Source organism: Tyto alba, unplaced genomic scaffold, assembly GCF_018691265.1.
Source record: "Tyto alba isolate M040663 unplaced genomic scaffold, T.alba_DEE_v4.0 Super-Scaffold_32, whole genome shotgun sequence".
Classification (NCBI taxonomy): domain Eukaryota; kingdom Metazoa; phylum Chordata; class Aves; order Strigiformes; family Tytonidae; genus Tyto; species Tyto alba.
This window is the reverse complement of record NW_024881307.1, coordinates 4388973-4402295: the sequence shown is the minus strand read 5'-3', so window position 1 is coordinate 4402295 and position 13323 is coordinate 4388973. Positions and strand designations below refer to the sequence as shown.

Sequence of the window (13323 nt, the reverse complement as noted above, 5' to 3'; positions counted from 1 at the left end):
CGGCTCGGCGCTGCGGATTGGCGGCGGTGGTTGTCAGTCATGAGGCGGCGCGGCCAGCCGCAGGTACGGGGTGCTGCAGACCCCCCGCCCCGGTACGCCCCCCCACACACACCCCTCACCGCCCCGTACCGGCACCGGAGCCGCTTCCCCGCCGCGTTACCGCGCTGGGGGCCCGTCCCCTCAGGACGGCGGCGCCCGTCCGCGGCGTGAGGGAGGGGCTTGGAGCCGCCCTCCTCCTCCTCAGGGCCCGCGAGCGGCCGCCGCTCGGCAACGGGCGGGCTGGAGAAGCACCGGCGGCAGCTCCCGCTCCCGCCTCTCCCCTCCCCGCCGTGCGCTGAGAGGAGCGAGGAGCTGCTTCGTTTGGAGAGGTTAACGGAGACACTGTAAGTGAGGAAAACCCCTCAGAAACCGAACTTTTTTGCAACCCCCCCTGCTTCAAAAAGCTCCTCTGGCTAAATACCTGAAGGAAATGATCACAACTTCTGACGCCCTCGGAGAAGTTGCCGTCATGGCTTTATTGATTCCAAATCTGAGGCGGGGGGAAAGAGTTGACTTTACCGAGGTTTTTATTCCCCCTACATTGTACACAGCAGGGAGTGCCGATTGGAGGCAACAGTTATATGTTTCTGTGCAGGACCTTAGCTCTTGATTTGTACCTCTGTACTGCAAAGGCTTCTTTGAGATCGAGCAGCAGTGTGGGGTGGGAATAGGGAGAACAACAAGCAGTCGGTACTTTAGAAAAGGTGTGCTGGGAAAAGAGAAAAAAAGAGTGGTTCTAGGTAAACGAGAGGCATCCTACTCCTCAGGTAATCAGCTATTGCACTCTGCAAGTGGTCAGAACTGCAGTGCTTGGGGCTCACTTGTTCCAGGGGTGCAGACAGCACCCAGGAGGACAGGTTTCTAAGCAGAGCAACTAGTTCCCTTGACCTAAAGATTTCACTGATAGAGGAAGAGTCCTATGGCATCAGGCTGCACCTCTGCCTGCAGTTCCCATTTCAGTCCTGACTCAGCAGAGATGACCAACAGGTTTAGTGTTTCTCTTTCCAAAGCCCACGGGCTGCTTGGCACCCATCCTTAAGATTTGGAGACAAGAGGCTCGTATTCACAACTGTGATTTCTGTCTTCAGGCTGCACAATACTGGCCCAGTAACAGCAGCTCTGCCAGGCACAGAGTGCAGCTGTGGCAGCATGTGGGTGGCATCCAGCTGTGCTCCCCATTAATATAAGGCAGAAAGACTGTTTCCACAGAAGTATCCCCCTCTCCACTCCCGGGCAGAGAGTTGGTGAACAGGGGAGAGAAACAGATCAAGCTGTAACAGACAAAGTAATTTAAGGCTGGAGATCAGCTCCTGGCTTCAGCCCTGTAGCAGGTTCCTGGCCACAATCATCCGCATCACCTCATTGGTACCTGCAGAAGAATGAGGGGGGCAAAAGAAACACAGTTAAAAGATTGTCCAATTTTGCCCCCAATATAGGCAAAGAGAATTCTTCCTCAATCTCCAATCTCCAGCACAGAAAAGCTCTCCCCACCAACTGAGGTGGGATTTAGGAGGTGTTGGGCCAAAATCCAACTGCCAAGTGCCAGCACATTGCTCAGGAAAGGCTTCAGAGTGGTAGATGCTGGTGCTTCTTTTTCTTTGGGCATTAAGAGGATGTGGGCACCAGGCGTCAGGCAGAACTGAGTATATACCAACAGCCAAGCTTTCTGCTTTACTCTTTAACACATACACAACACAGAGAAAGGAAGACTGTAGACCCACTTGGTACTGGAAAGAGCATGTCCCCTATCAGGTACCCTGGCTGTAGATGAAGGGATTTCAAAGGAGGGGAAACAAAATGGTTAAGAGGCCAAATTCAGATCAGAAAAGGCCAAGACACTGTTAGGGACACAATGTCAAAGTGAAGATAGTCCGGAATCACAGGAAATGAATTGTTGGGGAGCGCTGGCACGTGTCTGTGGGAGTAATAGGATGAAATCAGACAGAGGCACCGCCAACATGACAACTGGATACCTCCCCCTGCTGTAAGACTCTTAAAATACACAGTAACTGCTACAGTACACCAAGAGCTCTTGGCCAGGGGATTCACACACATGACATGCAGGGACACCTCATGCTCAGAGCATGCTCTGAAACCCAAGAATCGCAGTCATGTGGGAAGGCGGGGGCCTCTGGAGGGTCTGTTCGCTCCTGGCTTCACTGCCAAGTCACTGGTAGTAACACTGTCCTTTACCTTCCAGGATCTGGTGGACTCTGATGTCTCGCACAAACTGCTGCACAGCATAATCCTTCAGGTAGCCGTAGCCCCCATGCATCTGTAGAGCCTGGTTACAGATCTGAGAAGACAGCATCGCCGGTGAAGTGACTTGCGTAGTACCGCGGACAAGTCAGCGACAGAAGCTCGGTAAGGACCCAGGAACCTGGGCTCATTTTTTTTTTTTCTGGTCACCTAATCTCATAACAAAGTCTGGTGTGACAGCAAGGTGCTCTAGTCCCCATCAGTGCTGCTCTCAGTGCTATCATATTACCTAAGTGCTGTTTCACATTAATGGTGCATGTATGTCAGTACGACAGCATGGAAATACCCAGAAAACGCTTTACTAAGGCATTTTTTGCTGCATTTCTATGGTGCAACTGATGCAAAAAGCAAAACGCCAGATCACCATCTAGCGGTCAGTCAGGCAAGGAATCTGGTCAGGGCTCTGGCTTCTACTGAAACATGACTCCATTTCTGTCAACTTCAGACATAAAACATAACAAATAGCAAAAATGCACAGTGCAGAGAAAATACGTTACCTTCTAAATGACACCGATCTAGGGAGTGTCAAGGTGCATATTTCCTTCTCCTTTCTTTTTCTCCCTTCTTGCTTTCTCTTTTCAGGGACATTTTGTAATAAATGTATTTTTCAGTGGTCTAGGAAAGACCACTTGCTACCTAGGAATGATCAGCCTGCAACATGCATATCATCCTTTGAAAATAAAAATGCTCTACTCCCTGCCCTGTCTCCCTGCTTGGTCCCCTAGAAAGGAGTGTAGAAAGCACTAGAAGCCAGGAAGCCTGAACTGTGGAGAAGCTAATCCTGCAGCCTCCACGGGGTGCAGAATTCTGTCTTGTAAAACATCCTGGTCCAGGAATGAGGCTTCTGGCTCAGTGCACATGCTGGGGTCTGGGTCCCTACAGCATCAAACTTCTTTCTGACATCCTGGGCACCAAGAGGGGTCCCCAGGCTTCCCGTTAACGACACCAACTGAGGTGTGAGTAACCTACCGCAAAGCATTCGTCCGTAGCAAAGAGCTTGGCCATGGAGCACAGCACGGCCGCGTCCTCCCGGCCCTCCTGCAGTGCCCGCGCTGCATTGCGAACCATGAGCCGTGCTGCCACCAGGCGCGTCGCCATCTCCGCCAGCCTGAACTGCAGGTACTGCCAGCAGGCAGCACGACAGGGAAAATGAGGTCAGCATCTTTGGAGGGGCCTGGGTCCGGAGCCCCATCCCCACTACCCTCAGGCGGGTCTCAGGCCTGACACGCTTTCTTACTCAGGAAAAGCATGTTCCTGACTTCTCCAGGGAAGACCCTGTGAAGCGAGCGATGGGACCTGTGGCTGCTTGTTCAGCCAGGATCAGAAAGAGCACAGCTCTGGGAGGGCGGATCTGATGGAGAGGTTACCTGATTGTTTGCTAGGGGTTCCCCAAACTGTTTGCGGACAGTGAGATGTTCCTGAGCCAGAAGAACAGAGGCATGAGCAGCTCCTAGCGAACAAGAAGCTGGTGGGAGAAGCCAAGGACACAGAATGAAGCTAATGCAGACAGGCAACATGATCCTGCCCTCCTCCCTTGGCTCTCAGCTGTCTTTCTTACCAATGTTTATCCTGCCTCCATTCAGTCCCTTCATGGCAATGCTGAAGCCCTGCCCTTCAGTTCCCAGCCTGTTGCCAACAGGAACAACACAGTCCTCGAAGATCACAGCCCGAGTCGGCTGGGAATTCCAGCCCACCTGGGAAAAACCAGAGCACCTTCCCTAGTGCCTGAGTTGCAGCACGGCTCCAGCTCCTGGCAGAGCTGCCCAGCCTGCTCCCAACCCCTCGCTCTCACTGCCAAGCTGCCGCAGAGCGCCTGTGGTCCACGTGGTTTGACCTCAGTGTGCCGAGCGGGAAACTGGAGTGCAGGTATTTGAGAAGAGGCACAGATCCAACAAACCTTGATGTTCCCGAGATTAAAATCCTTCACTTACCAAAGGGATGGGTATTGTGCAAACTTCACCAAAGCCGGACTTAGCTTGGAAAAAACACGCCAGGCTGGGACTCCACTCCTATCCTCAAGGAGATCCCTAATGCTTTGCACAGACGAGCTCGTTTCTGTCCTGCACTTCCCCCAAGCACACACGAAGTAAACCCCAAGCCTCTTACCTTCTTCTCTTTCTTTCCAAAGCTGAGCCCAGGTGTGCCCTTCTCCAACACCAGGCAGGAGATGCCCTTGGGGCCTGGGCCTCCTGTGCGACACATGACCACGTAAACGTCAGTGTCACCTCCCCCACTGATAAAGGCCTGCAGAAGGGCACAAGAAGAAAGGGTCAGCTTTCGTATGCTAACGCTGAGCCTGCAGCAGCAGCTGGCTACAAAGGGGCAAGGACCCCAACCACCAGGAGATATTTGGGAATCCAACTGTACCAAGCTCTGGTGAATGCTCTGCAGAGCATGTCCTACCTTGGGGGAATACACAGAGATGAGGAGACAGTAGGAAATGGAAAGGACAGTGAGACCCAGCCCCCCTTGTGCATGCAGTGCCATCCGGCAGCTTTAGGAGGAGCAAAGAGGTACCTTGGAGCCATTCAGAACGTAGGTGTCCCCTTTCCTCTGAGCTGAGGTCAGCAGGGAAGCTGCATCACTTCCGCTTCCTGTTCGGGAGGAAAGGGAGCAGCCAGTGAAGCAGCAGGTCCAGAGCCTGCAAACTCTCCTGGGGATGTACCCAGTGACACTCAGGTTTGTACCACGAGCATCTCAGCCATCACCGGCTGCCCCTTCCCAACTTCCTGGTGACTGCCCAAATGAACACAAAAGGAAAATTTTCACCTCCAGCTCTGTGCAATGTCCAGTGAAACCACGTTAGGAGAGAGGGAAGGGGGATATCTTGGTTGAGGATGCTCACCTGGCTCAGTCAGGCAGTAAGAAGCAAACTTTTCCATGCTACAGAGCGATGGGCAGAACCTGCGCCTCTGTTCCTCATTGCCAAAGGTGTCGATCATCCAAACACACATGCTGGAGCAGGAGAGAAGGAGCAAGTGTTACAGAAGCAAACACAGCCCTGGGAGGAAGGCGGGTTCACACAACAATATCCCTGGCTGAACAGGAGATCAGAGCTCCATGGGGTTCAGTCAAAAGCACCAGGGCTTGAAAGCGTATTGCTCCACCTCAAAACAGAACAAAATGAGGGGCCACAGCAGCCGGGAGGAAGAAGACCGCCTTCCATTCACCAGAGACTCGCTGCCTTGTGGGACAGTGGGTTCCTATTTAACAGCCTCGGCGTTCCCCTCAGCGCTAAGTGCTGCTGTCTCTTCAGAAAACTGTACCTGGAAGAAGGAGGCATCACCACTCCATTTTTCTGTGCAGAGTGAGCCCATCACTCAACATGTCTGTACAAGCAGGATAGGGCCCTGGTATCAGCTGGCGTCTCTGGGCTCTGTCAGAGTATGACCAAAGCACAAAGGCTTTTTCCAGGCAGGTTACTATCTATAGACAGCTGAAGTGGAAGAGCAGGGAACAAGATCCAGAACTTAATCCCATCTCGCATGCCACAAAGCTAAAATTACTTCTTGGTGGCATCTGAGTTTTTGTAGCCTATTTGTTTACCGTCATTAAGAGATCCCCACAGGGACACGTCTACTTGGGGTCCCAACTTTAAATAATAAGCAGCACCAAGAGAGCTGTCTCCAGCTGGATTTAGAGCCCACAGAAGTTTTCCAGCCAGGCTGACACCATCCACCGCTCCGCAGACACACTCACTTGTGGATGCTCATATAAGCAGTGGTGCTGGTACATCCTGTCGATAAAGCTTCAAAGATTACGGAGGTATCAAGTCGTGACAAGCCAGAGCCACCGACGTCTGGTTTCACATAGATTCCACCGAATCCTAGCTGGGCTGCCTTCCGCATTGTTTCCACTGGGAATATTTCCTATTGGAACACGCAGAGACGTCAGAAGTGAATATTCATGATCAATTCAACCTCAGTATTCCATCTCTTCTTTCTACACCTGTGTTACCAAGTTCAGTCCCAAACTCCTGCAGAGTTTAAGTTAATTGGGTGGGTTAAAGAAGAGGTGGCTACCTAGACCGACAGATACCATCTTCAGAAGTAACCTCTGGTCTTCAGGTGACTGAATAGCCTGGCTTTGAAAGCCTCCAGGAATTCCTGAGGGCTTCCCACCCCAGCTACAGCAACAGCTTCAAAGAAAATCTCTGCAGATGGCATTAGAGCACTGAGGAGCTATTGCTCTGATGAGACCCCTCTGATGAGACCCAAGCATCGTAACATCCTAAGGGAGGAAAAAGCGAGCAGTACAACCCTTCTGAGGCTGTCATACCTTTTCATCCCACTCTGCCATGTGAGGAGCCATCTCCTTGGTAGCAAAATCAAGGGCAACTTTTTGGAATTCCTTCTGCTCCTCAGTCAGGCCGGCAGATGCTAGAAAAGCAGGAAGAGATCAGAATACGTGTCTGTTGCGGGAAAGCAAGTGCTACCACTGCTTCTATACCCCAAACAAGTTCAAAGCGTCCCTTAACTCACACCAACAGTTCGGGGTCTCTGCTGCAAAGACCATTTCTCTGGTCCTTGAGGCCATCGCAAACTGTGCTGATAGAGGGCAGAGGGCTTTGGGAAGGGGATCTCTTAGGCAAAGAAAGTTTGGTTTTAGACAAAACAAACCCAAGGTCTTGCTCTCTGCTCAACACAGCCCTTTGGAAGCAGCACCTTAAGTTAGATCTTGCATTTGAAACCTCCTGCTTCACCTGCACGCACACGCGATGTTGTTTTGTTAGTTCCCCTCCTACACTCCGTAGGGATGCTGCTGCTGCTGCTTCAATTCTAAACGCTGTTAGGTTTAAATGTCGAAGGAATTCATCCGGGAAGCGTTTGGGAGGGCTGGAGGAGGAGTCCGGCTCAGGCATGGCGTTATCCCGGTAGGCAGAGCCCAGCCGTCAGAAGATGACTTCAACCACCGGACAAACCCAGACTTAACCAACGGGTCCAGCCAGCCCCCCCTGCCTCCCCAGCGACCCTTCCGCCTTGGCCCCCGTCACCCTGCGCGCAGCCGGGGCAGGAGCGGGGACACCTCCTTCCGACCCCAGCCCGCCTGCCCACCCACCCACCCCCCCCCACCCGCGGGGATCCCCGACTCGCCCCGCCGCGGCGCCTTACGGTCGATGCAGGAGGCGACCCCCCGCCGCCCCCGCCGCAGGAGCCGGGCCGCCAGGCCGGGGGCTGGCCGCCAAGCCATGGCGGGCAGGCTGGGAGCTGTAGTCCTGCCCCCGGCGCCTCCCGTTCGCGCGGTGGCTGCGGGGAAGGAGGCGAGCCGACGGGCCGTGCCTGAGTTTTTGCATAACGGTCACCCACTTCCGACTCCAGGCGGGCGGGGGGGCGGTGTGCTTCCTCCTCCTGCGCCGGGGTTTGGGCGAGGCGAGAGCATCCTTCACCCCGGTGCGAGGTGAGGGGGAGCCTGGGATGGGGTGGGGGGGGGCGGGGGATGGATAGGAGGCAGGGGAGAAGCTTGGCATGGAAGGTGGAAAACTTGATGCCACCCGCCCTGGCAGAAGGAGGCCAGCTCAGAGCCAAATGACTTCTAACGGGCTGCTGGCAGAAGGGGGCAGGGGTTGGGCCAGCCAACTTGCTCCCTTTCCCGAAGGGACTTTGCAAGCATAATCTCCGTGAGCAACAAGCTGAGCCAGACACCCCTGGTGCGAGGCTGGACCAGGCTCTGGAGGCAAGCTGTTCTCCCTTTTCCAAAAGCACAGCTCCCCTCTCGCACGGCAGAGAGGGGCCACGCTTCGGCCAAGCACCTTCGGGCCTCTTTTCCCACAGCTATGCCAGGATGGAGGAAAGCTGCCCTTCTGCTGAGGCCCCTCTCAGAGCCCTGCTGTGGAGGGCCTGCCGCCTCCAACGCGCCCAGGGTGTGGTCCTCAACCAGTGCCAGCATTTGCACTGATAGAGGAAATGGCTGAGCTCAAGGAAGGACATTTATTTCTGCTCCACTTACTGTACAGCTTTTACTGTTCTCTGTCTCGGATTGCTCTACTTCTTTCAGCTTGCCTGAGTAAGTAATTCTTCTTCTCTCATCCAGCAGGTGCTTCTCAGTGAAGAGAACGTAATTCAGAGAGACGAGGGATGCCGTGGCCAAGCAGAAAGAGAGACAAAGGAGCAGTAGCAGGTCTGTGCTGACATCTCTCACTTGAGGTTCCGAGCTATAGTGAAAGTACAGACAGTCATCATAACCGTCTGTCTTTCAAAGCCACAGGTCTTGTAGACAGCATTTCCTCTGTAAAAATGGGCTGAGCATCCATGTGTGACTGAGACAAGTCTGCTAGATATGCAATAGGGACAGTGATGTATTCTCAGCACAAGGCAGTAAAGAAATGGAACTCATGCCCATTTATGAAGAGCTTTCACATCCTTTGTGTTAGAGGTGGTCAGTCAAAGTATAGCCAGTGTAGTGACAGGAAGCTGATGTGGTACCATCTGCAGAAAAATGAAAAAGGATAAACCTTGCACTCAAGGCACCATTCTGTGGTGTTTAGTGCATTAAGATGAAAAAATTGCACAGTTGGCTCATCCATACCACTCCTCTGCTTAACTGACTCCAGCAAATAACCACCTTCTTACCTTTTAATCTCTTCTTAACTGTTTTTTACTGTTTGGGTCCTGGACAAACAAAGATATAAACCCCCTCTGAACAGGTAGCACAGTGGAGGTTTAATGTAAGGTTTCTAGCTAATGCAGTAATTGAAATAGTTTGCTTTGCTGCTGAACTTCCTTGTTATTCACCAGACGCACCTAAATCAACTTTCTTGCCTGCAGCTGATTTCTCAGCAATTAATTAAAAAAAAAATTCAACTGCACTTCATGTAAGCAACATGATCTATCCTGGCCTTTATGATTACCTATGACTATTCAACTGTATTTGTGCACACCACAAAAAAAAAAAAAAATCCTTATTTCAGAAGCTAACTAGAAATACTCAGAAACACAGATGCATAATGCTGCTTCCTTACCCATAGCATCTGGGGTGCACCAAACTTCTGCTGAAGTCAAATACCAGTATGTGAAACCAGCTTGGATGACTAAAATTGTTTCAAAACCAATTCTTCTCAGAAACAAAATTGTGTTTTATATGAATGTTTAGGTTTTGTTTTCAATTGTTTCTTTTAAGATAAAAAAGAGCCTGATGCAAAAATTGCCAAAACGGAGGAGGAGACTCCGGATAAGGAAGAAGAGAAGTCCACAAAACCTCCAGCTGGGAGTTCCAAGTCAGGATGGAAGAATTGGAAGAAGACAAAAGACTCCGACTCCGGTGGGGAGGAAAGCAAGATAATGTATTGTCACTGGCTTCTGAAATCAGAACCCGAGAGCAGGCTGGAGAAGGGAGTGGATGTGAAAGTAAGCACCAACACCCGCCCCTACTTAGCGAAGTATGGAAGCAGTTTCACTACTACCCAGGGCATTAGTGCTGAGTTACAGGATCAGAATATTCAGCTTGTTTGCAATATTAACACTATTGTGTCTTTACTGCTCAAAAACCATTTGCCTTCCTGGAAAGAGAAAGACATACTGTTGTTCTCTTCCAGGGTGACAACTTTGGGGTTTGATACTTGTAATAATAGAGGAAGTCAGGTCCTCAGAACGCGTAGCTGTTGGTAGCAGGGGCAGCATGTATTTCAGACTCTGCTTTTACACTGCTGCAGTGTTCCTCCTTTGTGAAGGCTTTTCTTTAGCCCCTGTGGGAACCAACAAAATTGTGTCAAGTTTGTACTATAATTGAGGGAGCTACTAGGAATAAATGTTTAGGCACAATACAGACAATGACACAGTAGAGATGAGACTACCTCCTGAACTTAACCTGTATTTTCATTCCATTTGGCAGTTCAGCATTGATGACTTGAAAGCTCAGCCCAATCAGACAACCTTTTGGGATGGAGTAAGAAACTACCAGGTAAGGAGCACATGTCAAACATGGAGTCACTGAAATATCACTAGAAAAAAGGTGGCTCTCTCCATGGACAACTTGTTCCCTTTGCCTGAAGGATCTCCTTTGGAGGCACTCTGCCTGTTTCTACAGGTGCATTTTGTCAGGAGTCAAAACTCCTTCTTAATTGCCTCTCGGTCAAAGGTAGATTCAGGCTGGGTAATATTCTGTCAAATCATCCAGTTTTTCTTTAGCTTGGTCTTCAGCTTAGTCCGGCCTTTATTTCCCTTGACACCTTTTGGCAAGTCTGTACTTGCCCAAATACTATGCCTTGTCAGGGCACAGCTTTCCTCTGCCAAGGAAATCCATGTGTGCTTCCCCTACTATAGCTGATCCTGTACTGTAAGTGCCTCCCCCTATACATGATCTGCTCTGCTGCTTATTTACTGACAGCTAACTTAAGTCTTCTGCTATCTCGGAAGGAGGGTGGCTGAGCTTCTGAATTCCCACATACTTTCTAACCAACAGGATCTTACTCTTCAGCCTTATTTTTACTTCATTGCAGCACAAAACAACTGTAGGAAACCTTATCTGAGTATCTCTGAAGCACATACACGCCTCTTGCTAGTTCTTGTTCCTAGCTACTTAAAATAAGACCCTGAGAGCCTGATACAAAGAGCTCAAAGTCTCATGTTTATACCTGACAGGCAAGGAATTTCCTGAGAGCCATGAAACTTGGGCAGCAGGCCTTCTTCTACCACAGTAACTGTAAAGAGCCTGGCATTGTTGGCATTGTCAAGGTGAGTGCCTCTTTTTCCTTCTGTGTTTCAGGGAGAGGGGTGTGAAGTAATAATCGATGGGTTATCAAACAGCTCATTTAGCATTGTCTCTGCACCAAAGGAGCCCAGAAGTTGTCCAGTCAGAGCAGCAAACGAGCCTAGGGCGTCTAGGCTCAACAGTTCATCACAGCAGGGCTGACTCAGGCATCTTTCCCCAGAGAAATGGAACCAAACTGCTGTTTTCCTGCTGACATTTCAGAGCTTCCAGCCAAGTCAAGTGTTGCTCCATATTCTGATTAAAATCTGATTCACTACTTTCTAGTCAGCTGAGCCTGCAAGGCAGTAGTATAAAATCCAGGGCACAGAAAAGCTTTTAAGAGGAGAACTCGTCACAAAGACTATCATCATCTACCCAGTTTTCCTGTTTTGCATGCTCCTTCCACACTGCTCTCCGAAGAGGTGATGATGCTCCGCAGCACATCTACCCAAGAAATGTAAAGAAAGGAAGTGTATCGCACCATTAGAACGGAGTTCAGGGAAAGCAAGGCTGATTTTTGCACGAGGGTCATTCCTTACGTCTAGTCACAGCTTGCTCAAGGGCATTTCAAACCCTTTGCTGACAATAGTTTTTAACTGATGGGAACTTGTCTCACATTCTTCTCCCCTTCTGCTTCAGATCGTAAAGGAGGCATACCCTGATCACACACAGTTTGATCAGAAGGATCCTCATTATGATTCCTCCAGCAGAAAAGAGAACCCCAAATGGTCCATGGTAACGTAGTCAACTAACTACAGCTGTTCAAGCTCTGTGTGCAAGCTGAGTGAAGGTAGAAGCCTCTCTGTGTCATATGGCATATCTTCTTGTGCTTCTGTCCTAGCCTAGCTATCTTTTTCTCCCTCAAGAGAAAATCCGATCTTGATTGTTTTCTCTACCTTTTCCCCTCCTCTTCCAGAAGGCTGCCAAAATGTATGTCCCTAAATTTTCCAATCTTACTTGGATGCAGAGCTGACCTCCGTGCATGGCAGAATTCTGGGCTAGCAAAGAGAACAAACATCTTTAAGTACCACTCTCGGTCTATAGCAAACAAAGCTGTAGTTTTGAGGCACGTTAAATTATAGGGAAGTGACTGTTCACAGGCCAGCTGCATCCCGCATCTTAATTAGGTATTGTCTGTGACAACATGAATATGTGTTGCCAGTGCACAGTGCTAAGATTCATGTAAACAAATCACCTGCCAGAAGCATCTGAAAGTTCTTTTAGCCTTGAGCAAGGGAAAGCTTCCATACCGTTATAAGGTAGTACACATCAGTCCTTTGCTTCAGTTTAAAACCTTTATCCCCCCTGCAAGAGCTTACGTGACAGCTGGAGGCTGTATCCTCCTCCAACCACGCTCCTTTGCTGCCCATCACTTCCCAGGTGGATGTCCAGTTTGTGCGGATGACAAAACGGTTCATCCCCCTTTCTGAAATCAAGGCTCACCACCTGGCACATAAAGCAGATGGAGGCCCCCTAAAGAACATGATGCTCTTCACAAGACAACGTCTTTCCATCCAACCACTGACACAAGGTAAGAACCTGCTCCTCTGGACTCTCAGTGCCATTCCCTCTGAGAGGCAGCCCTCGCTCAGAGAACCTGGAAGTTCCACTTACGACTCTTTCTCCCTTACCTTTTCAACACAGAGGAATTTGATTTTGTCTTGAGCCTGGAAGAGGAAAAGCCACATTAAGAAACTGACAGCACCACAGCTTCTACCCAGCCCGCTGATGCCTCCTCCTAAACCAGCATAATTCTCAAGTTTACTTGCTCAATCAAGCAACAACATGCCCGCACATGATTCGCAGCTACACGTCCCTTATTCTGACACACTGTTATTTTTGCTTATTTTTAAATAAAGCCTTTTAGAATCAATTTCAGCTACTGTTTTTAATAGTGGAAAAATCTGCAATTTATCTCTTGAAGGACGAAATGGGTACGTCCTCCTGGAGGACGTTTACTACCGAATCCAGTGTAGTTCCAGGTGCTGCAGAGGGACATTTTCCTGCAGAAAGGTATCACTAAGCTGCTGCCTAGAACAAGACAATTTAGATGTATATACACGTCCAGCCTAATGGCTGCAAAGCAGACCACAGTTAACTCCCTGCAGGTACAAAACTTCCCATGTTATTTTAGTACCGACATCAGGGAAATAGAAGAAAATAAAGCTAGCTTGCTAGTTTTTAAGCTACATGTGTCTTCCACCAGCACAGCTTCTAAGCAGTGACATAGCTTAAAGAAAGACCAAGGATTTATAAAGATAGCAAAGGACAAACTCCTCAACCATATTTGGAGGGGTGCACAGTATGGCATGAAATAAAACTGTCATAATACCATTAAAA

At 49.9% G+C, this 13323-nt stretch overlaps 2 protein-coding genes across 8 annotated transcripts; one reads left to right on the top strand and one right to left on the bottom strand.

The window, feature by feature from the left end:
- Positions 1-496: 496 nt before the first annotated feature.
- Positions 497-8263, bottom strand: ACAD8 (acyl-CoA dehydrogenase family member 8). Of its 3 annotated transcripts, none has more exons than XM_042800654.1 (11): positions 8245-8263; positions 6577-6677; positions 5998-6167; positions 5144-5253; positions 4816-4892; positions 4405-4542; positions 3857-3992; positions 3666-3763; positions 3268-3420; positions 2233-2335; positions 497-1408 (listed from the first exon to the last, which is right to left on the bottom strand). In XM_042800654.1, the coding sequence occupies exons 2-11, from the start codon at positions 6607-6609 to the stop codon at positions 1356-1358; spliced, it is 1071 nt and encodes a 356-aa protein (XP_042656588.1). In that variant the 5' UTR covers positions 6610-6677; positions 8245-8263; the 3' UTR covers positions 497-1355. The 3 variants fall into 3 exon arrangements, with proteins under 3 accessions (XP_042656588.1, XP_042656586.1, XP_042656587.1); XM_042800652.1 differs by lacking the exon at positions 8245-8263 and adding an exon at positions 7410-7562; XM_042800653.1 differs by lacking the exon at positions 8245-8263 and adding an exon at positions 7001-7301.
- THYN1 (thymocyte nuclear protein 1) lies at positions 2294-12856 on the top strand. Of its 5 annotated transcripts, none has more exons than XM_032993051.2 (8): positions 2294-2403; positions 8329-8415; positions 9415-9641; positions 10126-10194; positions 10875-10967; positions 11623-11718; positions 12364-12514; positions 12628-12856. In XM_032993051.2, the coding sequence occupies exons 2-8, from the start codon at positions 8373-8375 to the stop codon at positions 12672-12674; spliced, it is 726 nt and encodes a 241-aa protein (XP_032848942.2). In that variant the 5' UTR covers positions 2294-2403; positions 8329-8372; the 3' UTR covers positions 12675-12856. The 5 variants fall into 5 exon arrangements, with proteins under 5 accessions (XP_032848942.2, XP_042656591.1, XP_032848940.2 ...); XM_042800657.1 differs by having other exon boundaries at positions 2297-2403; positions 8332-8415; XM_032993049.2 differs by lacking the exon at positions 2294-2403 and adding an exon at positions 7588-7695.
- The last annotated feature ends 467 nt before the right edge of the window (positions 12857-13323 follow it).